Genomic DNA, 20,963 nt, shown 5'->3' on the forward strand with positions numbered 1-20,963 from the left:
CATGGGTAAAGCTGGTCGTAATTTAGGAATGTTCTACCGCTGCCATCGTCTGCTTTCAGACAAGGCTCGCTTGGCTCTGGTGAAGTCTGTCATCCAGCCGGGTCTTGATTATGGCTCTGTTGTCTGGAGTAATGGATCGGCTGGCATCCACAATCGTCTGTTGAGGGTTGAAAAGAGATATTTAAGGGTTCTGGAAGGCCTAACTTACCGTGATCGCACTGATGCTGCAGGTGGCTTGAAACATCTTTTTTCAAAGTATCGTCTGCGATCCTATTCGTCCCGGCACTGCTTTCAGCTTGGCCAATTTGCTCATCGAGCCTTATTTTCAGCGTCTTCCCCTTTGATTGGGCGCTTTTTTAAGGCGATTTCAAACTCTAATCACGGCACTAGGTTATCGTCATCTGGTGTTTGCGTTGATAGGCCTCGAACTGAGGCTTGGAAAAGATCGACGGCCTATCGTGCGCAGAAATTATGGAACTCGCTGCCTTCTGATTTAAGAGGAATAAAGAATTTGGCAGCTTTTAAAATCAGACTTAAACTTTATAATTCTGAAAATTGATATATTTAATTTTAGTGGCTTAATTTATCTCTAGTTAATGTACGGTACCAGGAAGATTGGCCTCTGAGCTAATGGTTTTTCCGTACTAAAATAAAACATCTATCTATCTATCTATCTATCTATGTGGAGGGTGACTGCGTGACGTAATCGGCGCCTGCGCAGTAGGCTCGATGATGTCGCTCGGTGTCCCGACAGTGGAGGGTGACTGCGTGACGTAATCGGCGCCTGCGCAGTGCAGTAGGCTCGATGATGTCGCTCGGACGCTCTTTCTCCTCGTTTCTCTTTATGCAGCCTATTTACCGGTAACTTATTTTTTTGAGCGTTTATATGGTAGAACGATGCGGACGACGCTGACAACCCGATTTCTTCATGTTTCCTAGCAACCGGCGACTGCCCGTATACTCAAACGCTGTACGAAAGTGAGTACTTCTAAGGAAACGTATACCAGTACAACATCATAATGAAGTTCAATATCTCAGTGCGTTGTGCATGATCACGTGGGTACAAATAGTCAAGAGCTTCTATTGCGTCTTCTTTAATTAATCAAGTAAGAAGTCCATGCTACTTCTAAGGAAAATTATATAACATCGTAATGAAGTTCAACATCTTAGTGTGTTGTGCATGATCACGTGGGTACAAATAGTCAAGAGCTTCTATTGCGTCTTCTTCGCTTACTCCCGGAGGACCAGCGAGACAAGGCCCTCCTCCCCTCAGTTCTAAGAACGTTTTTTCCCTTTCGAAATCCCAAGATATTGTCTTGGCCAGATCACTCCACTTGTCACAGGCCCTGTCAAATTGGTCTTGCGTTAGAAGGCTTCCCTGTGCGAGTAGGATGTCTCTGTCAATCAACGAGAGTAGCGATATCATATAAATACGGGACTTCTGCATCTTCGTAAGCTCTAGCGATTGAGTGACGTGCGTTGCACGATGTCTTCGAAGTCGAATGCGCAGTCTTCGAGAGTGCGCTTCATTTCTTCTGCCTCGAACTTTTGAGCGATGACGTCAAGCTGATCAAATCTGTAATTGAGGCTCTCGCATTCGCCTTTGAGGCACTCAATGTCGCGTTTCATCTGTCTCTGTTCGTCCACGACATCGAAGTAAAGGTGTGCTAAGTTACGCACGGCGGACTCCAATAACTCAAAGCGTTGCTTCAGGTGGCCTTCTCGAACTTCTTCGGCCATGCTACACGTGGCGGGTGGCGTGGAGGGTGACTGCGTGACGTAATCGGCGCCTGCGCAGTGCAGTAGGCTTGATGTCGCTCGGACGCTCTTTCTCCTCGTTTCTCTTTATGCAGCCTATTTACCGGTAACTTATTTTTTTGAGCGTTTATATGGTAGAACGATGCGGACGACGCTGACAACCCGATTTCTTCATGTTTCCTAGCAACCGGCGACTGCCCGTATACTCAAACGCTTTACTGCGTCTTTTCGATCGAAATGAGCGATGGAGAGGCGCGATTCGGCGATCCCAAAGTCCTCGCTGTAGAGATGTCTAAGATCCTCGACTCTCAAGATCACAGGCAAGTCGAATAGAAAGAAAAACGTGTCCAAATGTAGCGAATCGCATTTGCAACGTACGCAGCGACATCAAATTCCTCGTGGGCGAAGAGAGAAAGATCTTCTTCGGTCACAAATGCATACTATCTGCAAGGCGAGTCTTCTTATTCGAATAAAATAAAACCACTATACGTATTTTCAAGGTGCGAAGTGTTTCGAGCCATGTTTGCAGAACAATCGACGAAACATTCGGCTGCAGATCCGTACGTCCTATCGGACATCAAACCGCCAATATTTCGCGCTCTTCTCGAATTCCTTTACACGAATAAATGCACGATAACCGCAGACACGGTGTGAAGGGGGCCCGGGGCCACGCCCACATCTAAATATAGCTCGATTCGATTTATTTATTGATTAGTCTATTGACGTATTGGGCGCAGCAATAGAATATGGGCTGGAGGACATGGCTAGGGTTAGAGACACCAATGCATTGATTATAGACGAGACTATAGACGTTGATTAGATTTGTGTGGGCTATATACGGGATTCTCTTTCAGTGGACAATGTATGCGAAGCAATTCAGGCAATAGAATCAATAATACGACACGTGGATATTTTATTATTGATTTTTATAAAGGCTGCTTTGACTTACTGTCAAGATGATTTGGCTCGCGAATGTTTGACTCTTATCGATGGCGATCCCGATGCCGTGTTTCGATCACGTGGTTTCACGGAAATGAGCGAAGAGGCGTTGATCTATATCTTACAGAGCGACAAGCTGATGGCGGACGAAGGGGAAATATTAAAAGCGGTGAAAGAATGGGCGACTGTCAATTCCGTAAATTAATTAATATCAACAACTCTTAATATTTTGCAATGGTTATTATTATAGGTTGTTTCCGGCGAATCTATGGGGGATCTGTGTAAACATGCGATTGAACACGTGAGGTTTCCTTTGATCGATCCCGATGAACTTTCGTTCATTGAGAAAGAGAACAACAGGAAGAAATACATTCCCGTATGTCTAGTTTGCTTCCACGTGATCTATTTATTTATTTATTTATTTTGTTCTTAGATTCACCTGATTTCTCACGCTTGGAAATTTCACGCGATTAAAGAAGTCGATCGAAATGATATTCAAATTCGACCTCGCGCGGGAACTTTGCCAAAAGAGTCACTTCGCGCAATTGGCCTAGCTGCTAACAAATAGCAGTACCATGACATTTTTTACGGGGATTTCTAATTTAAATAGTTCGGCACGCAGCTGCAGCACGCGCGCGAACGTGCAAAGTCACGAGGTGCTAACGCGAGTGACGCGCATTTCTCTCATGGCTGCTCAGTGCGAAACGATTGGCGACGACGTCGCTTCGATGGACTTGTTTGACGAAAAAGGAGACGTCGTCAAGTTTGGTGACCTGTACGGCGAGCGAAAAGCGCTCGTCGTCTTTGTTCGCGTAAGTCACGTGACGAAAACTAGTTTACGTCTCGTTCAACTCGATTGCAGCACTTTTTGTGATACGTGTGCAAAGAATACCTCGAAGGTAGAAGCTCGGCTTCACATTTAGAGCCGAAGAGAGTCATTTTTCGTAGATCTGGGTCGCGTTCCGAAGGAGAACTTCGAAGTCAGTCAAAACGCCGGTGTCACGCCTCTTCTAAGGTCGATTTCTAGGAGGCAGACGTGCGCATTGTAGCAGTCGGATGCGGTCCGCATAAATTCATCGAAGGATTTCGTCAGAGATCGGGTAGAAAAAAAAATAAATAAATGAATAAATAATTTTTTTAATACTCTACGTAGGATTTCAATACGATTTATATAGCGACCCGGAAAGAAATGTCTACCAAGCGCTCGGACTCAACTACACGCTCTCAACGAAAGGAGAAAGCAAGATAAATACCCATTAAAATTTATTGATATATTGATTTATTTATAGAAAGCATTCATATGAAATCGTCTTCGTTTAAGGGAGCATTGAGTAGCACGTGGCTTGCGCTAAAGGGAATGAAGCTTCAGGGAGATTTCAAGCAACAGGGTGGGGCCTTTATTATAGCCAAAGGTATATAAATAGCGTGCTTGTTTATTTGATTTAATTATGTTTGTTCGACGTAATTGGTTCTTTAGGGGGTCAGGTCTTGTTTTCTCATCTCGACGAGGGTACGATGGATCATACGCCCATTAATGATCTCTTGGAAAAGGCTGGCGTCAAGCAGGTTGATTTTAATGAGATTCACGCGGCCATGAAGGCAAAATAAATGAATGCGCTCTCATAAAAGTACTTTTTCATTTTTTTGTATGATGCTGGAATTTGAATCTCTCGTTTTGAGGGGGAATTCTGGCTGATGATGTTTGTAGAAAAATGAGGGTACTTAGCGCGTTTATTATTTATGATTTCACACCGTTTCTCCGCATTTGTACGGTTCCAGTTCGTATCTAATAACGCGCTTTAGTGTTTAGGTAATGGCGTCATGATATTTCATTTTATTATTATTATTGATTTTTAGGCTGCTTTGACTTACTGTCAAGATGATTTGGCTCGCGAATGTTTGACTCTTATCGATCGCGATCCCGATGTCGTGTTTCGATCACGTGGTTTCACGGAAATGAGCGAAGAGGCGTTGATCTATATCTTACAGAGCGATAAGCTGATGGCGGACGAAGCAGTACCTTACGAGGATTTCTAATTAAATAGTTCGGCACGCAGCTGCAGCACGCTCGCAGACGTGCAAAGTCACGAGGTGCTAACGCGAGTGACGCGCTTTTCTCTCATGGCTGCTCAGTGCGAAACGATTGGCGACGACGTCGCTTCGATGGACTTGTTCGACGAGAAAGGAGACGTCGTCAAGTTTGGTGACCTGTACGGCGAGCGAAAAGCGCTCGTCGTCTTTATTCGCGTAAGTCACGTGACGAAAACTAGTTTACGTCTCGTTCAACTCGATTGCAGCATTTTTTGTGATATGTGTGCAAAGAATACCTCGAAGGTAGAAGGTCAGCTTCACATTCAGAGCCGAAGAGAGTCATTTTTCGTAGATCTGGGTCGCGTTCCGAAGGAGAACTTCGAAGTCAGTCAAAACGCCGGTGTCACGCCTCTTCTAAGGTCGATTTCTAGGAGGCAGACGTGCGCATTGTCGCAGTCGGATGCGGTCCGCACAAATTCATCGAAGGATTTCGTCAGAGATCGAGTAGAAATAAATAAATAAATAAATAATTTTTTTAATACTCCACGTAGGATTTCAATACGATTTATATAGCGACCCGGAAAGAAATGTCTACCAAGCGCTCGGATTCAATTACACTCTCTCAAAGAAAGGAGAAAGCAAGATAAATACCCATTCAAATTTATTTATATATTGATTTATTTATTTATAGAAAGCATTCATGTGAAATCGTCTTTGTTGAAGGGAGCATTGAGCAGCACGTGGCTTACGCTAAAGGAAAGGAAGCTTCAGGGAAATATCAAGCAACAGGGTGGAGCCTTTATAATAGCCAAAGGTATAAATAGTCTGCTTGTTTATTTGATTTAATTATGTTTGTTTGACGTAATTGGTTCTTTAGGTGGCCAGGTCTTGTTTTCTCATCTCGACAAGGGTACAATGGATCATGCGCCCATTAATGATCTCTTGGAAAAGGCTGGCGTCAAGCAGGTTGATTTTAATGAGATTCACGCGGCCATGAAGGCAAAATAAATGAATGCGCTCTCATAAAAGTACTTTTTCATTTTTTTTGTATGACGCTGGAATTTGAATCTCTCGTTTTGAGGGGGAATTCTGGCTGATGATTTTTGTAGAAAAAAGTGAGGGTACTTAGCGCGTTTATTATAATTTATGATTTCACACCCGTTTCTCTGCATTTGTATGGTTCCAGTTCGTATCTAATAACGCGCTTTAGTGTTTAGGTAATGGCGTCATCGCCGCAATCTAATTAGTACGTGCGATTAGCGTCATTCGCTTAGACCAATAGGCGTCGTCTCCGCATCCCGGCGAGGCGCTGTGATTGGCTGCGGCTGCCCACCGTTCCACGGAGGCGGGTCGATTCTATTAGGTATTGTGGCAACCGCTTGGCGATTGGACGATAGGTCGCGTCTAGAAGACGTTCCGTCGTTCGCTGCGAATGTTCAGTAATCGAAGACCGCTAATCACGGCGAGACTGAGAATGACTTCGAGCGTGAGCATCGACAGAGAGCCGTCGACGAACGAATGCGAAGTGATCAAGGGTAAGGAAGCGAAAGAGAGAGAGAGGGGGGGCACATCCCACGCGAATAATCCCCGATCGTTCGTCAGATCGCCTCTACTTCGCGACGCTTCGCACTTGTCCGCGCAGTACGCCTTCCGTACACTACTTCAACATCGACGACGAGTTTCATTACGAAAAGTAAGCGGGGAAACGGTCGAACCGGGTTCGCGAAGCCCGACACGTCCCCCCCACAGCTTTTACGCCGATTTCGGCCCTCTAAATCTCGCAATGCTCTATCGCTACTGCTGCAAACTCAACAAGAAACTCAAGGTAAATACATCTTCGTCAGATGGACGCGTTCGAATGGCCTCTGCTTTTTTTTCAGTCGAGCGCGTTAACGAAGAAGAAGATCGTCCATTACACGTCGTACGACAACAATCGAAAGCGAGCGAACGCCGCCTATCTCGTCGGCGCGTACGCGGTAAGTCTGGCGACTCGCCAAGAAAAAAAAACTTCGAAAAAAAATCCGTCCGTCCGCTTACGTAATCGATCTCGAGACGCCCGGTCTCTCCCCCCCCCCCTTCCGCATCAACACAGAGACGCAGTATCGTCTCCTCTCCTCTACGAGCGGAGCTATCGTACTCTGAAACGTCTACGTGCTGTTTCTTTTAGATAATCTATCATCGGAAATCGCCCGAAGAGGTGTTCGCTTCGCTGACCTCGGGCCAACCGCCTTATTTGCCATTCAGGTACGACAAAACGCATGGGAATTTTTCGTCGTTCGTCGCTCGTACGCGACAGAATGTCCTCATTACGTAAACGGATCGTTTTGCACGTGCCGGCGCTGTCGCCGCCCTTGACGCCGCTGAAATCAGCGGGGGCGTTCATCGTTTTTATTCGATGTTTATAGGGACGCGTCGTGCGGAAGCTGCACGTTCCACTTGAGCCTCCACGACGTGTTTAGCGGTCTCCACAAGGTAAGAAACGCGAGGAACGCGCGCGCGCAACGACGCGAAATGACCCCGCCCCCTCTATCTCTCCTCTCTAGGCGATCGAGAACAAGTTTTTAGACTTCGACGATTTCGACGTCGCCGAGTACGAACACTACGAGGTATGCGCGTTATCTTTTGTTTGCACGGCTTTGCTTATTATCGTTTCGCCCATGCCCCGCGGCGATTCGAATCAGCGCGTCGAGAACGGGGACTTCAATTGGATCGTACCGGGCAAATTTCTCGCGTTCAGCGGTCCGCACAGTAAAACGCACGTCGATAACGGTACGGCGTTTTTCGAATCTACACCGGTAAAATGCCCGTATATACGCGTGCGATTCGCGTGTCCCATAGGCTATCCGCGTCACGCCCCCGATACGTATTTCGATTACTTTCGTCGACACAACGTGACGTGCGTCGTTCGACTGAACCGAAAAATGTACGAAGCGAAGCGATTTCGCGAGGCGAACTTCGATCATCACGATCTCTATTTCGTCGACGGAAGTACGCCGGATAACACGATTCTCAAGTAGGGAAAAAAAAAACGATCGTCGATACGCACGCGATAAAAAATTGTTGTTTTTTTTATAAAGGAAATTTCTTTCTATTGCCGAAAATGCGAAAGGGGCGATTGCTGTTCACTGCAAAGGTATTTCCGGTTCTTTTTGCGGTTTTTTTGCGGTTCCAAGCCTCCCTTTCTTGTTTATAGCGGGTTTGGGGCGTACCGGCACGTTGATTGCGTGTTATTGCATGAAGCACTATCGCTTCACCGCAGCGGAGGCAATCGCTTGGATAAGGTGAATCCCCCCTATCTCTCTCCTGTTTATCGTTTCTATGGCGACGTTCGGTGCAGATTATGTCGGCCCGGTTCAGTCATCGGACCGCAGCAGTACTATTTGGCCGAGTAAGTGGGCTCGATTTCATAGCAAAGAATAACTTGGTTCAATTATGGGGGATTTTTTATTCAGGAAACAGGCGTGGCTGTGGCGCGAAGGGGAAATCCTCTACGGTAACGATAAAACCGCCGTCGGCGTCAGCGGAAGCGTCGAAATGAAATGTATACAGAGTGCTCTGGGCACGATTGCGTTGACAGAGAAAGATGTACGTGAGGGTTATACGGGATGTGGGGGCGGGGTCTTTTATTGTCTCTCCTCTCTTCTCAGGCTGAAGTTCGAAAGGACGAGCCGTCGCAAGGCGACAGTCTTCTCAAAATGAAAGCGTCGCATCGTTTCAGAGCTGCGACGTCGACTGGAATCAAGTATGCTGATTCATTGATATCATATAATTGGATGTTGCATTTATTGATTCATTCATAGATTGGGGGATACGAAGTTGGGACGGGTGCGCTCTCCTTCATTAGGGTAAGCGACAGTGTGTATCTTTGTTTATATAACATGTATTATTTTCTAGTGTCAATGGCACCAGTGTCTTGCAACCTTTTACCTCTCCATTGAAATCAACTGCAATATCTGCTCCAAAACGAAGTAAAACGCCTGCTATCCGAAGGTAATTTATATATGATATTTTTCATTATTATTTTTATTTAATTTTTCTAGTAGTGCCCGATTGGCTCAAAGAGTTCAGAGTCGGCCGTCGAGCCGAAGTCCCGTTTCTTCACTTACAGTTACAGCCAAGTCCTAACGCACTTTTTATCACGATACTTGTACTCAGTTTGATGTATAGTTTGCTACATAGTGCTTTTTAGAAACGTGTACTTATAAATAGTTTGTAACTGCTGCCAATAGATCGTCGTTGTTGTGGACACTGCGCATGCGTCATTTTTCGAAGTCGTTTCCGACGGTTGTTCGTGCATTGATTTTCAAGCAATAGTCGAGAGTAGGCGCCTCAATGGCAAAGCACACGGTAAACCAGGCGAAGCGTCTCCTCGACAACCTCTTCGGACGGTAAAAAAAGCCAATAACGTCTATATCTCGTAAAATTCGGCGTAGAGTCGCGAGTCCCGCCAGCAAATGGAACAAATCGCTAGCGAAAATCGACGACATCTTCGCGAACGACGGCGACGAAGGTGAGAGTTTCCCGGATCGTTTTCTTGGCGCGCGCGCGACGAAAGCGTCGCGTAGAACTCGAAGACACGAATCCGTGGGCGAAAAAACCTGAAACGATCGAAAGCGCCGTCGAACCGACGAAAGACGGGAGCAGCAAGGACGACGGAACAGCGCCTGGCCACCCGATATTGGCATCCACACCCCAGTGAGTGAAATACACTGTATTGTTTCAAATTTATAGATAGATACAGGTACATAGATGTAATGAATGAATTACTGGCTAATCTAATTACAGTATCAATGTAATTATAGATAGATAAAATGTAACATTTATCATGAATGAATGAATGAATGAATTACAGGCTAATCTAATTACAGTATTAATTACATTAATTATGCTTGTTTTAGAGGGAAGAGGCGGTCTAGTTCTCAAAGGTAGCTTAGCATATGATCTATTACTGATGTTATTTATTATAGTGGTCATTCTTTGTTTTGCAGGCATGCGGATTCTGTTGTTCCCAAGGAAGACATTGTTGTGGGCGGAGGAGACAGTTTCCTGGGAGACAATGACGAAGAAGAAGAAGAAGAAGAAGAAGAAAAAGAAGAAGAAGAAGATAGTGAGGAAGAAAAGAGCGTCAAAAAGAGACAGACAACGTCCAAGCGGCGAGAGAAGGTTAGCGAACCGGAACGGAAAAAAATGTTGGCAAGCGTGAGGAAAAATCTGACGGCGACGTTCGACGAGAAAGCGCCAAAAAGTCAGAAGAAGAAGAAGAAAAAGGAAAAAGAAGTGGAGAGCAGCGAAGAGTCCGAAGACGAAATTGGAATTGGGAGAAGTAGTAGAAGACGTAGCGGAAAAGTTGCAGTTTTGTCGCCAGAGAAGAGCGCCAAGAAATCGAAAATTGAGGATGAAGAGGAGGAGGAGGAGATTCCAGCTAAGGTGACAAGAGGAAAGAGAAAAGGAAGAAAACCGGAAGAAACGCCACGTAAGTAAAGAAGTATTGATTATAGAATAAATAAATAAATATTGGAACCTGTTAGTAGAAGAGAGAGTGAAAACGCGATCATACGTTCAGCTACGATCAAGAAAACAAGTTGAAAAGAGAACGCCAGGTGGAGCAAAAATGACGTGACAAAATAATAATTAAAAAGCGTATTATTTTAGAAAAGGAATCTCCGAAGCCTAAGAAGAAGAAGAAAGGTAAAGAAGTGAAGCAAACGTCAGGTGCCAATAAATAGACAAATTCAAATTATTTTTAACTTATTTATTTACGTTTACAGAAACGGAAAGCGAAGGAGAAGAAAAACGAGGTAGAAAAAAAACAAAGGGAAAGAAAACAGTGACGTCATCATCATCAGGTAGACACAGTCAATTAAAAATATAAGATACTTTTAATTAATTAATAGAAGATGAAGATCCCAAGAAGAAACCTTCACACAAGCGAAGTATTAAAATAAATTAATTTCAAAAGTTTTATTGACGTCACGAAAATTTGATTTTTTCAGCTCTTTTTGATAGCCCGGAAACGAGTACGACATTCAAAGTTACAACGAGATCGTCGTCGTCGTCGTTGTCATGGTTATCGCCGTCATATTCATTTTCGACGACCGACAACAAAACGACGTCTAAGAAAAAATCGCCGAAAAAAATTCGCAGAAGAGTGGATCCCGTCGCTTTGACGAAAGAATCTATTTACGATCCTCTCGAATCCGGAGACGAATACGATGAGGGAGACTCATTTACAGCTAAAGGTAATTAATTAATTAATAATTGGGTAACTTCTTTATTAATTGGGTAATATTGGTTCTTTGATTATTGGTAACGTTTTTTAATTAATATTGGTTTTATTGGATATTGGTGGCTAATTTAATTAACTAATTTAATTAATTAATAGCTGTATTTTTGTAATTACTTTAATAATTGGCATTTAATTAATTGATCATAGTTGCATTGATTATTGGTTACTAATTTAATTGATTCATTTATTAACTAATAGTTGTATTTTTTGTAGATGAGACGAGCATTCATTCCAAAGCCGTAAGACGCGGAAAACGCAATCGAATTCAGCCATTGGCTTTTTGGAAGCTTGAGAATCCCGTATATAAATTGACTGCATCTGGTGATGGTAAAAAAAGATTTTCGAATGAGATTTGTGTGTTTCTTATTTTTTGAGTTTAGCCAGGAAATTTGTTGGCGTTTCGAAACCGCTAAATGATTCAGGTTGACGCGATGGGATTTCATTGAAAATTTTCATTTTTTTGAGATTTCCCCAGTGTATCCAAAGAAAAAGCAAATTTCAAGGACAAGAAACGGGAAATTGAAATCCAAGCGAAAGAAGATCGACGTGGAGGTTGAGCCGACCGAAGACGAAAGCCCAATTAATGAAGAGATTAAAGTAGGAAGGAGAAGAACAATGTAATTAATAATTAGCTAATTAATTAACCAATCAAGGAAATGTATAATCTTGAAGATTCAACAGTTTCAACGGGCGTCGTCATAGACGCGGATCAAAAAGAATTCGTCATCGGTAAGAGGGCTAATTAATTAATTAAAATTTATAATTAAAATTTTCAAATTTATTAATTAAAATCCTTTTAATTAATACCTTGCTCTATAATTAAAATTCTCGGATCTATAAACTAATCAGTTAGAATCTATAACTAGAACCCTCATAATGAATTCTATAATTAAAATTCTCCAGATCTTATTCGTCATTCTAATATGCTCTCGACGAAAAATGTCGACGGGAAGGACCTTGATCCCGCGGATCTCGTCTCCATGTCCCGTATATTCAATGTTCCAACTTATTCGTGTGGCACTTTGACGCTGCAAAAAGGCTCCGAAAAACCGCACTCCGCCGTTCGACGATCGGCCTTGGTAACTAGGCAACCCTAATGCTAATCTTCATTGGGGAAAATACAATTATTATTGCAGCTGTTTCACGTCATAAAAGGGACTCTCGTTGTGGGAATTCATCGTAGTTCGTATTTGGCTTGCAAAGGGACGACGTTCGTTGTGCCAGTTGGTACGTAATTTTTTTATTAACCCTATATCCTATAATCGCGCAAATAGAATGAGCCCTCTTTTCATATAGAGCCTTCTAGTTTCTAATTTTAAATAGTGCAGCATCATCTCTTGACTAAAGTGCGTTATATTAATTGTATTGATTTTTAATTAATTTCAGGGAATGGATACTGCTTGAAGAACGTGGGAGAGGAAAGCGCCGAGTTGTTTTTCGTTCAATTTAAAGAGCAAATGTTTGCCCTGGATAAACCAGCCAAAGAGGAAGAGGAAGAGGAGGAAGAAGATAGTAGTGACGATGAGAACTAACCGAAATATGTCAATAATTAAGTAAACACCACTTTCCAGTCTTCTGTGTTCTCTATACTTTAAATTTACAATTCGAATTTTGCTGCTTATCGCGCGCTATGCTGGCAGAGTTATCCGGGACTTGCGCTTGTGCAAAAAAATGTCTTCTTTGCTCGCTGTTGGCTTTGCGTTCAGGTAGGCGAGGGTCTAGGAGCTCGAAAAGAGTCTCACTGGCATTGCAGCGTTTTTATATACGGCTTGGATGCCATTCTGGTCAACTTGGCGAAAGATTTCGAAGGCAATTTGCCTTTCAACTCGGCGACCGTCGCTCTTTTAGTCGACGCCGTCAAAGTGAATAGTTTTCAAAGCGGAAATGCGCGTTCGTTGAATTTTTCTGATCGGAGATCGCGTTTTCGCTCGTCTTTCTCGCCGGAGAAAGTCTCGCTAATCACGTGATCCATCCCGTTTCGATCCGGGAGTCGATCAAGTTTTCCTTTCCCGCTCTTCTCTATTCGATTAATAACAATTTGTTCGTCGTCATTCAAGTGCACGCGGATCCAGCAACATTTCGCGTAAAATAAATAATTAAAATCAATAATCATTAATTAATTAATTAATTAATAGATATTGAGCAATATGAAAATATTAACTACGGCAATCTTATACAGAATTATTATGAAAAGGCATGACGTAGCGCCATATTATAAGACTTTATTATATATATTACTGTAGATTAATATCATCTAAAAAACAATTAGCACTCGTTCTGATGACTCTATCTGGAATGGGATGCAGGTAAGAATATTTTTAATTGATTTTTGTCTAGACGTTTTTCTAGCTACTCTGGGATTGCTAGTCATAAAGGAGACGCGGGTTTAGATAGTGGTCACATGACTTTGCATCTTTCCTTCACGGGGTTATTTCTAATATTGATTTATTGCGGCATTTCCGGGTTAGCTGGCGTTTACATCGAAATGATATTGAAACGGGGAACACAGGTCGTGAAATCATGCATACTTTACTCTCGGGGGTTAATTAAAATATTGATTTTCTTCTTAGACTAGTCTTCACTTTCAAAACTTGATTATGCATATCTATAGTATTTGTTTTAATTATTTCTGGTACTGGACGTCGTCGAAAACGAGTTCGTCTTTTCTCGACGGATACAACGCGTGGACCGTTGCCATTGTTCTAACGCAGGTACGAGAAAATAAATAAATAAATAATATTAATTAATTAATTAATTAATTTCTTTAAAAGGCTATGAATGGCCTAATTCTTTCGTTCGTTTTTAAATACGGAAGCAATCTAACGCGCATTTTAATTATCTCGTGCGCGACGCTCGTAACGACTTTCATGTCTCATCTCATTTTTCACCTGCAATTGGACGCGAACTTTTTCCTTGCACTCGCACTGTTTCTAGTCGCCTTCTATCTATATCACAGATGACTTGAGAAGAAAATAAAGTCGTCCTGTAGCTAAGGTAATAATAATAGTAATGCAAAACGTCATTTGCAATAGCACATAAGGGTAATTAGAAACACCGTTCTATTTTATTTATTTGGTAGCATTGAATCAATTTTAAGAGGAATTATTTGAGGCCATTAATTCCAGAAGTAAATAGTCTAGCAGACACGCGGTCAAAAACCAATTTCTTACGCACACTACATGACAAGAAGTAAAAGAACTTGTACAACAAAAGTAAGAAGTCCAAGTCCTACTATCCTACTTCTAAGAATACCACATATTAATGAATTTGATCACGCTGTGTCTGAGATGACCGTGATTTGGGAACAAAGAGTTGAGAGCTTCTTTGGCCACTTCTTTGCTTACTCTCGGAGGATGAGCGGGACCAAGCCTTATATTCTTCAGGGTGAAGAAAGCGATTTTCATATCATCATCCCAAGATATGAGGCTGGCCAGAGTATTCCACTCGTTACAGGCCATTTCAAATTGTCTTTGCGTTAGAAGGCTTCTCTTTGCGGCGAGGAAGTTATTTTCAATCAGCGACACTAGCGTTAGCAAATGAACTTGAAGATCGTTCTGCTCTGTAAGCGATCGAGTGACGTAGCGTTGTACTTTCTTTTCGAAGTCGATGGCGCATTGTCCGAGAATGAGCTGCCTTTTTTCTTTTCTAAGCAGTTCTAATTCGTCATTGATCTTTTTAGCGTCGAATTCGAGCTGTTGAATCCTGCGAATAAGGAGCAGATTGTCTTTCTTCAGCTGTCGATTCTCCTTCGTGAGATCGAAGAAAGGCCGTGTTAGGATACGCACGGCGGACTCTAAGTGCCCACAACGTTGTTCAGGGTCGTCTACGCCAGCCAATGCATTAAAATGTTCGATTAGGTTGTTGACGGATTCTCCTCCCGCGTGATCGTATACGCCCGAATCTCGCTGTTCTTCAAGATTAGTAACGACGTCAGAAAAGTCGCTATCAGCCATTTGTCGAGACGAGCGCTCGGGCAGCGTTAGCGCGCTTTAGTAGTCGTCTGAAGTATCAAGTTCCTCTTCATTTGTCTTCATGCAGCCTATTTATCATAGCACCGTGTTTGCGTGCGAGACGTCTGATGACGGCCGTCGCGTTCGATGCGACTTTCGCCACTGCAATCTCCACTTTCGAGGCGAAAAAGGTTCGCTTTTCTTTCGCTTCCAAATTCTCTTAGCCATCTCGGTTTCCAGACTACGTGTGGCTTCTCAATACGACTCAAAACGTCAAACTACTGGAAAAACACGTCGGAGAAGAAATCGAAAAATTCATGACCGACCAAAAAATCGAATTTCCTTCCGCCAAACCGAAAACGATCGGCGAATGGAATCGCGACGAAACGAAAATACGAAAAATCGAATCGACAACAAGAAAGGCAAAAGCAATGAATTTAAATCATTTTCATGAAATATGTAATTTGAAAATATTAGCTTCTTGTTATTTTTGAATTGGACGAACCTCACGCTTCCGTGGGAAAGTGGCTGGAAAAATTTGTCACAGCTGCTTGTTTAGGTAATAATTAATTAAAGATAATAATGTTAATTGTGATTAAAGTTTGGAAGAGGGTGTTTTTCCTATATAGAACTTCACTTAATTGATATCTGCGTTGTGACGAAAACGTTTCGATCTAGACGGGAACTTCTCAGAGTAATTAGACAAACGGGTATCGAATTGAATTCGCACACTATTCCACGTAAGGTTATAATCCCCAGTATTATTAAATCAATACTAATTACACACTAATCGACCAGTTGAAGTTATTGTACTATTGAGTTGTCATTCGAGTAGCCAAGGACAGGTAAGGAAGGGTTAATTAATTATATATAGAGGCTCATTGTTTAATTAATTAAAATAATTATTGTTTTAGGTGTTTTCTTGTACGCCGAGTTCTATCACTCAAAAATGTCAATTCGAAGAGTTTTGCTCTCTTCACGATTTCATCTGCACGTGCCAAGACAGTTTGGGTCGTCTTTTAAAAGGAATTCACGTCTCCTCTTGTTTTGCATTGAAACTCGACGCTTCACACAAAGTAAATCAATAATAATAATAATAATAATAATAATAACAATAAATTTATTTTCTAACTGTGTAGTTTTGGCCCGTCGATGCGCAATGGATTCGTCGCCATTTAACGTGCGTCGTATCCGGAAGTGTGAAGGAAGTTTACGAGACGGGATCCCAAGCGGCAGACGTTCATCTTGCCCTGGCATCTCTATTGGGCACGTCATCATCGACGTCATCATTGTCCAACATAAGAAATCTCAAGGACGTAGTCGAGGAGGCAAGGCAACGTAGTTTCCCGGATCTAGCAGAGGAGATGGGTCTCAGAATAATGAAGCCGGATAAATTGGAGGAAGAACTTGAACAAGAATCAATAAATGACGAAGTAAATATATAAATAATATTAGTTTTTATTTATGGTCTATTTTTTAGGTTCATCCCCGGCCTCTTGTGTCGTCTGATGTTTGCGTTGCTTTCTTAGCTGATAAGTCAGATCTTTCGAGCTGTTTCCTAGGCGACGCTCTTGCCACGTCACTTCAACTTCGTCCCGACGTGAAATCCGATATAATCGTCATTAGTGTTGACCTAGGCGAGGATTCGACGTCACGTGCGGCGTCCGAGCCTAAGAAACCGAGACGGGACATTGAAGCGATTTTGGAAAATTGTCTCGCCGCAGTGTGGACGCAGGAAAAACCGGTTTTTCTCGTTGTTCTCGGCTGTCGTCTCAGTCATCTCAAATCGCACGTCGTCAAGGCAACCAGACCGGATAAAATATTCGGTATTCATTTTGCTAATCTTCCAACGGAAGCGGAAACGTCATCACTTGATTTCAACGACCTCAATACTTTCGTTACCGGAACAACAGACGGGAAATTCGTGAAGCATCCGGGACATGCAGCTTTATATCCTCTTCTTCTCTACATGATTCAACTTGCGACGGGAGAAAATGGAAGTCGTCTCGCTCCTTTGTCGCTGACCGGAAAATCGGCTTGGAATGCTCCGGAAGTATTCAAAGAAGTATGTCACGTGATGGAGGGGCTAAGTCGCGATTGCCAGCTGAGAATTCTCCGATCCAAGTCAAAAGAAATAGAGACGAAAAATCCGGAGGAAAAATTTAGAGCAAGTCAATCGGATACTTCCTCGGACATCCTGGATATTGAGCGCCTCGACGACGAGCCAAAGCCGCCTACCAGTAAATCTCCCTCTCGCACGAACGACTTGCCCTTGTCAGCGAACGTCCGAGAAGTCCTAGTCCGGCACTTTATCCTCGATTTATCTATTGATTTTTCGACTCACGTGATCGGCGGTACCATAGTACTTTTTGTCGAAGGGGAGGAGAGACTTTCTAGCGTTCATCTTTGCCTCGATGCCTGCGATTTGGTCATCGAACGCGTAGAAGAAATCGATCCGCTTCTAACTCCACAACAGTCGTCGCTTTCATTTGAAGACCAATCCGAATGTTTTGGCTATGAAAAATGCTGCGAAATAATAAAATTAAACGGAAGTCCGCTGCGCTACGAAACGACCGATTGGAAAATGAATATTTTCGCACCGGAAAATCGCACGAAATTCCCGCGATGCGTCAAAATAGTCTATCACACGAAACCGACCGGAAAATCTCTCGCGTGGGCCAATGACGTCAACGGCCGGTACCCAAAAATAAATAAATAATTAATATTATTATTGTTTTCTTGAGGCCTTGCGTATTCAATTGGGGTGCGCCGATCAATAATCGGGCAATGTTTCCGGGTCAGGACGTTCCGGGCGGACTTTCCACGTGGAACGCAATAGCGCGCGTTCCCAAGGGCTGTCTTGTCCTGATGAGCGGAAATTTCTACGAAAATCGTTCACTCCTCAAAGGCAAAAAAATTTAAAAAGACAAAATAGGTTTTAATTAATTAATTAATTAATTTTAGATGATTTTGAATGTCACTTTTATGCGATGGGATGTCTTCTTCCTTGTTGCTGTGTCGGTTTTGCGGCTGGCTACTTTGTCGCTTCTTCCGCCGTCGCGTCGCTTTGCGAGTCCGATTCGTGGTCGTCCACGATTCCGTGTCGACTATTCGCTGCCGAGTCCCAACTTCCGGCTGTCGCGAAGGAATTTCACGTCAATTTGCCGAAATATTTGAGTGCGGCTTGCACGGTCTTGGGCCCCTTTCCCTACGTTCGACTTGACGTCATCATATTGCCCAGATCTTTTGGATGCATGGGATTGGCAAGGTAAGATTAGAAAAAAAATTGACTTTGAATTTTTGATTATTGTTTCTTTTTCTTCTAGTCCTAACCTCGTATTTTTGTCGCCTTCTGTTGTGAGTGGCGATGGGAGTATGAGTGTGAGAATTGGACACGAGATGAGTCACGCTTGGTTTGGCTGTTCCATCGGTCCAAAGGATTGGACGGAGGAGTGGCTTACCGAAGGATTTGCTACGTATTGCGAAGACGTCATTGAAGCCATAGCCTTAGAAGTAAAAGTGCATACAAAGGCAGAATTGTATCTTACATAGTTTATGCGCTACAGTGGCCTTTGGATTCGTGGGAAAATAGATTCGGTTTGAAAGCGGTTATCAAGTGGAAGACCTTAGTGGGAGAAATAGAGAACACGGCTCAAACGAAAGAGCTACTAAAGTAAACATCACGTACACGTGATATATAGGTTTATACTATTTTATTATTGAATAGAAAGGAGGAGAGCCGGTTAGAGAAAGTGCAAACCTCTCGTGGTCATAGTAAGTGTGTCGCAGTTACTTTGACTCTTTTTTTTCTATGTCTCTTTATAGTGTTTGCTGCGGCAGCTGGAAGTTCCGTTAAAAATGCTCTGAATCCCGACAAGAGATTTCTTCAGATTCATTACGTGAAGGGGTATTTTCTTCTACGATACATGGCCTCCAAAATTGGCGTTCTCGAGTTCAACAAAGTTCTCAAAGCGTACACGACGAAATTTCGGAGTTCTCTCGTAAAATCGCAGGTTAGTGTAGAACAAATATTTTAAATCAGTTCTCGTTGATGTAGCGAAATTTAATTAGGATTTTTTCGACGTTTTCTTCGACCTCTATCCGTCATCAAAGTACTACTGTATTTCTTTTATGAGATTAAATAATTTTTAAAATTTCAGGTGTAGCGAATTTTCTTCTGAAACGTTGACTAGAGACTGGCTTCAATCTCCAACTGTTCCTATAGTAGATTGTCTGGTCGGTAAAATGAACCCAATTTTATGCGTTTTTATAGAGATATTCGGACGTGACGTCAAATAATTCGCTATTCAACGCGTCCCTTGAACAGGTCAGTAGCGAAATGTCTTCGTGTTACAGTTAGAGATTGTATTTAGATTGAATATTGGAGAAAAGTCGATAGAAAAAATCAGAGAAAGTCATCACCAAAGAAACCATGGGAGACAACAACATTAGTAAAAAAAATCGACGAATATTAATAGACTAAATTCTGTCTTCACTATAGCCCCTGTCCGATCAACTTATTGTCGCCCTAGAAGGCCTGCTGGAGTTAAAAAAGCTTCACAGATCGACTTTGACCCAACTAAATCGATGCTATAAATTCGCAAGTCAAAACGCAGATGTACGGAAGGTTCTCGAACTTTGAACTTCGCTTTGGGGGTTCACTCTCCATTTGTAGATTCGACACCGCTGGTGCGAACTAATAATCAAGCACCTGTAAGGAAACGAGAACACCCGCCTGCACTCTTTGGCCTAGTTTTTGTGACTCTCGCAGACATCGACGCGCTTTTGGAGACGTGAGACGATTTCTCACCGAAGACCAGGTGAGGTCCCCTCCCAAAAAAGAAACCCCCAGCCTATTGTGCCTCTTCTCTCGCTCCTCATTCCTATTCTCAGGGCATGGGAGTCTATCTATACGGAGAACTGATGTGCAGCGAAGACGAGAAAGCGATCGCGTTGGCGCGCGAGATTTTCGACGACATCAAAGACGAAATGGACTACGAAACGCGTCTCATCGTCAGCGAAATGGTCTACGGGTGAAAAGATGATGGGAAATGCTCTCTTGACCCCCTCGAAACATGTGGATTCGTAATTTTTATTCGCCTTCGCGAGGTGGATACGTGACTGCGTCATAAATGCAGGTGGAACGTATTCGCCTATAAAATTACGTGCGTTCATCGATCGCACACCCCATTCGTTCATTCGCTCGCTTCCCATGGACCGTTCGTCGTCATCGAAGAGTTCGCGTCGACTCGCTCGCGTCGATCCGCGTCATTCGGGGAGTAATTTTACGTTCAAGTACAAGTTCGCTATTTTGGGCGCGGCAGGCGTCGGGAAAACGGCTCTGGTGCGTCGATGGATGACCGGGGAGGACATCGATGATTCCTATGAGCCGACAATCGATGCGAGCTACGAGCATCACATTCAGTTCATGGGCTGCAAAGTTCCCCTGCAGATCGTCGATACGGGCGGGAGTCATTCGTTTCCTCCCATGCGGAAATTTCTCGCCAAATGTTCGCATGCATTTTTGATTGTCGTCGACGTCAACGAGCCCAAGTCCCTTGCCAAGGCCAAGCAGATTTACGACGAATTGAGCGAATGGAGATGCGACGGCGGCGGCGGCGGCGCCAGTGCTCGTGCACAAGTGCCAGCTGTCATTGCGGCCAATAAGGAAGACGTCGTCGGGTCACGTGATCGTGTTGTTGCTGATGCGGAAGCGTTCGCCGATTCGATCGGCTGTCCTTTCGTTTTGACGTCGGCGAAGGCGGACGCTGGCGTCGAGAGTGCTTTTCGACGGCTGATCGAAGTCGCCCAGAAGTTCTATTCGCTCGATTTGTTTACGACGTTGAAGCCCAAGAAACTTCGTCGAACTTTTAGTTTTTCTAGCTTCAGAAAAGTTAAGTGGATTAAGAGGTTTTTTTCTTGTAAACGCCAATAGCTAGAAAGCGTGTACCTTTTCTGTAAACGAAAAAAAAAGTAGGTTAGAGACGGGACACGAGAGT

The 20,963-nt window shown here is 43.3% G+C and overlaps 7 protein-coding genes and 2 long non-coding RNA genes across 13 annotated transcripts; 8 read left to right on the forward strand and 1 right to left on the reverse strand.

Moving 5' to 3' along the window:
* Nucleotides 1-1,776: 1,776 nt before the first annotated feature.
* On the forward strand, nucleotides 1,777-4,461 carry LOC136189776 (BTB/POZ domain-containing protein 19-like). The gene is made up of 15 exons (XM_065977786.1): nucleotides 1,777-1,864; nucleotides 1,943-2,078; nucleotides 2,141-2,209; nucleotides 2,259-2,406; nucleotides 2,474-2,527; nucleotides 2,579-2,638; nucleotides 2,693-2,893; nucleotides 2,948-3,073; nucleotides 3,131-3,509; nucleotides 3,560-3,596; nucleotides 3,646-3,677; nucleotides 3,725-3,797; nucleotides 3,851-3,937; nucleotides 3,987-4,109; nucleotides 4,175-4,461. Exons 2-9 carry the CDS (start codon nucleotides 1,996-1,998, stop codon nucleotides 3,263-3,265), a joined length of 876 nt encoding a protein of 291 aa, XP_065833858.1. The 5' UTR covers nucleotides 1,777-1,864; nucleotides 1,943-1,995; the 3' UTR covers nucleotides 3,266-3,509; nucleotides 3,560-3,596; nucleotides 3,646-3,677; nucleotides 3,725-3,797; nucleotides 3,851-3,937; nucleotides 3,987-4,109; nucleotides 4,175-4,461.
* On the forward strand, nucleotides 3,384-3,957 carry LOC136190123 (peroxiredoxin-like 2C). The gene is made up of 3 exons (XM_065978200.1): nucleotides 3,384-3,509; nucleotides 3,725-3,797; nucleotides 3,851-3,957. The coding sequence occupies exons 1-3, from the start codon at nucleotides 3,384-3,386 to the stop codon at nucleotides 3,955-3,957; spliced, it is 306 nt and encodes a 101-aa protein (XP_065834272.1).
* Nucleotides 4,072-5,057, reverse strand: LOC136189779 (uncharacterized). The gene is made up of 2 exons (XR_010670456.1): nucleotides 4,570-5,057; nucleotides 4,072-4,483 (listed from the first exon to the last, which is right to left on the reverse strand). It is a non-coding gene; the product is annotated as an uncharacterized lncRNA (long non-coding RNA).
* On the forward strand, nucleotides 4,690-5,883 carry LOC136189777 (uncharacterized). The gene is made up of 7 exons (XR_010670454.1): nucleotides 4,690-4,944; nucleotides 4,995-5,031; nucleotides 5,081-5,112; nucleotides 5,160-5,232; nucleotides 5,280-5,366; nucleotides 5,420-5,542; nucleotides 5,606-5,883. It is a non-coding gene; the product is annotated as an uncharacterized lncRNA (long non-coding RNA).
* A 222-nt stretch (nucleotides 5,884-6,105) lies between these two features.
* LOC136189875 (dual specificity protein phosphatase CDC14A-like) lies at nucleotides 6,106-8,974 on the forward strand. Of its 2 annotated transcripts, none has more exons than XM_065977904.1 (17): nucleotides 6,106-6,263; nucleotides 6,331-6,421; nucleotides 6,478-6,553; nucleotides 6,609-6,704; nucleotides 6,896-6,972; nucleotides 7,134-7,200; nucleotides 7,272-7,334; nucleotides 7,410-7,497; nucleotides 7,567-7,741; nucleotides 7,806-7,861; nucleotides 7,922-8,009; nucleotides 8,066-8,116; nucleotides 8,181-8,313; nucleotides 8,376-8,470; nucleotides 8,529-8,573; nucleotides 8,623-8,718; nucleotides 8,769-8,974. In XM_065977904.1, exons 1-17 carry the CDS (start codon nucleotides 6,161-6,163, stop codon nucleotides 8,851-8,853), a joined length of 1,485 nt encoding a protein of 494 aa, XP_065833976.1. In that variant the 5' UTR covers nucleotides 6,106-6,160; the 3' UTR covers nucleotides 8,854-8,974. The 2 variants fall into 2 exon arrangements, with proteins under 2 accessions (XP_065833976.1, XP_065833977.1); XM_065977905.1 differs by having other exon boundaries at nucleotides 8,772-8,974.
* Nucleotides 8,975-8,976: 2 nt separating this feature from the next.
* On the forward strand, nucleotides 8,977-12,640 carry LOC136189874 (centromere protein C-like). 3 transcript variants are annotated; one of them, XM_065977901.1, is made up of 17 exons: nucleotides 8,977-9,116; nucleotides 9,162-9,238; nucleotides 9,294-9,423; nucleotides 9,627-9,653; nucleotides 9,717-10,201; nucleotides 10,257-10,328; nucleotides 10,381-10,440; nucleotides 10,497-10,574; nucleotides 10,623-10,661; nucleotides 10,722-10,967; nucleotides 11,228-11,341; nucleotides 11,395-11,436; nucleotides 11,490-11,611; nucleotides 11,668-11,743; nucleotides 11,918-12,093; nucleotides 12,151-12,241; nucleotides 12,401-12,640. In XM_065977901.1, exons 1-17 carry the CDS (start codon nucleotides 9,061-9,063, stop codon nucleotides 12,544-12,546), a joined length of 2,037 nt encoding a protein of 678 aa, XP_065833973.1. In that variant the 5' UTR covers nucleotides 8,977-9,060; the 3' UTR covers nucleotides 12,547-12,640. The 3 variants fall into 3 exon arrangements, with proteins under 3 accessions (XP_065833973.1, XP_065833974.1, XP_065833975.1); XM_065977902.1 differs by having other exon boundaries at nucleotides 10,260-10,328; XM_065977903.1 differs by lacking the exon at nucleotides 9,627-9,653.
* Nucleotides 12,641-12,672: 32 nt separating this feature from the next.
* Nucleotides 12,673-14,027, forward strand: LOC136190786 (probable UDP-sugar transporter protein SLC35A4). Its single transcript, XM_065979051.1, has 8 exons — nucleotides 12,673-12,720; nucleotides 12,768-12,876; nucleotides 12,930-13,097; nucleotides 13,150-13,208; nucleotides 13,258-13,320; nucleotides 13,364-13,523; nucleotides 13,585-13,725; nucleotides 13,786-14,027. Exons 1-8 carry the CDS (start codon nucleotides 12,686-12,688, stop codon nucleotides 13,972-13,974), a joined length of 924 nt encoding a protein of 307 aa, XP_065835123.1. The 5' UTR covers nucleotides 12,673-12,685; the 3' UTR covers nucleotides 13,975-14,027.
* Nucleotides 14,028-15,021: 994 nt separating this feature from the next.
* LOC136190633 (aminopeptidase O-like) lies at nucleotides 15,022-20,128 on the forward strand. 2 transcript variants are annotated; one of them, XM_065978854.1, is made up of 22 exons: nucleotides 15,022-15,155; nucleotides 15,205-15,386; nucleotides 15,442-15,523; nucleotides 15,594-15,704; nucleotides 15,763-15,809; nucleotides 15,879-16,040; nucleotides 16,104-16,397; nucleotides 16,445-17,661; nucleotides 17,709-17,872; nucleotides 17,929-18,232; nucleotides 18,291-18,477; nucleotides 18,531-18,637; nucleotides 18,692-18,738; nucleotides 18,790-18,977; nucleotides 19,036-19,076; nucleotides 19,125-19,188; nucleotides 19,238-19,291; nucleotides 19,338-19,415; nucleotides 19,466-19,582; nucleotides 19,640-19,677; nucleotides 19,736-19,784; nucleotides 19,858-20,128. In XM_065978854.1, the coding sequence occupies exons 1-22, from the start codon at nucleotides 15,047-15,049 to the stop codon at nucleotides 19,999-20,001; spliced, it is 3,786 nt and encodes a 1,261-aa protein (XP_065834926.1). In that variant the 5' UTR covers nucleotides 15,022-15,046; the 3' UTR covers nucleotides 20,002-20,128. The 2 variants fall into 2 exon arrangements, with proteins under 2 accessions (XP_065834926.1, XP_065834925.1); XM_065978853.1 differs by having other exon boundaries at nucleotides 18,692-18,977.
* A 48-nt stretch (nucleotides 20,129-20,176) lies between these two features.
* Nucleotides 20,177-20,899, forward strand: LOC136190124 (GTP-binding protein Di-Ras2-like). Its single transcript, XM_065978201.1, has one exon. The coding sequence runs from the start codon at nucleotides 20,177-20,179 to the stop codon at nucleotides 20,897-20,899; it is 723 nt and encodes a 240-aa protein (XP_065834273.1).
* Nucleotides 20,900-20,963: the final 64 nt, after the last annotated feature.

This window comes from Oscarella lobularis, chromosome 8 (genome assembly GCF_947507565.1).
Source record: "Oscarella lobularis chromosome 8, ooOscLobu1.1, whole genome shotgun sequence".
NCBI lineage: Eukaryota > Metazoa > Porifera > Homoscleromorpha > Homosclerophorida > Oscarellidae > Oscarella > Oscarella lobularis.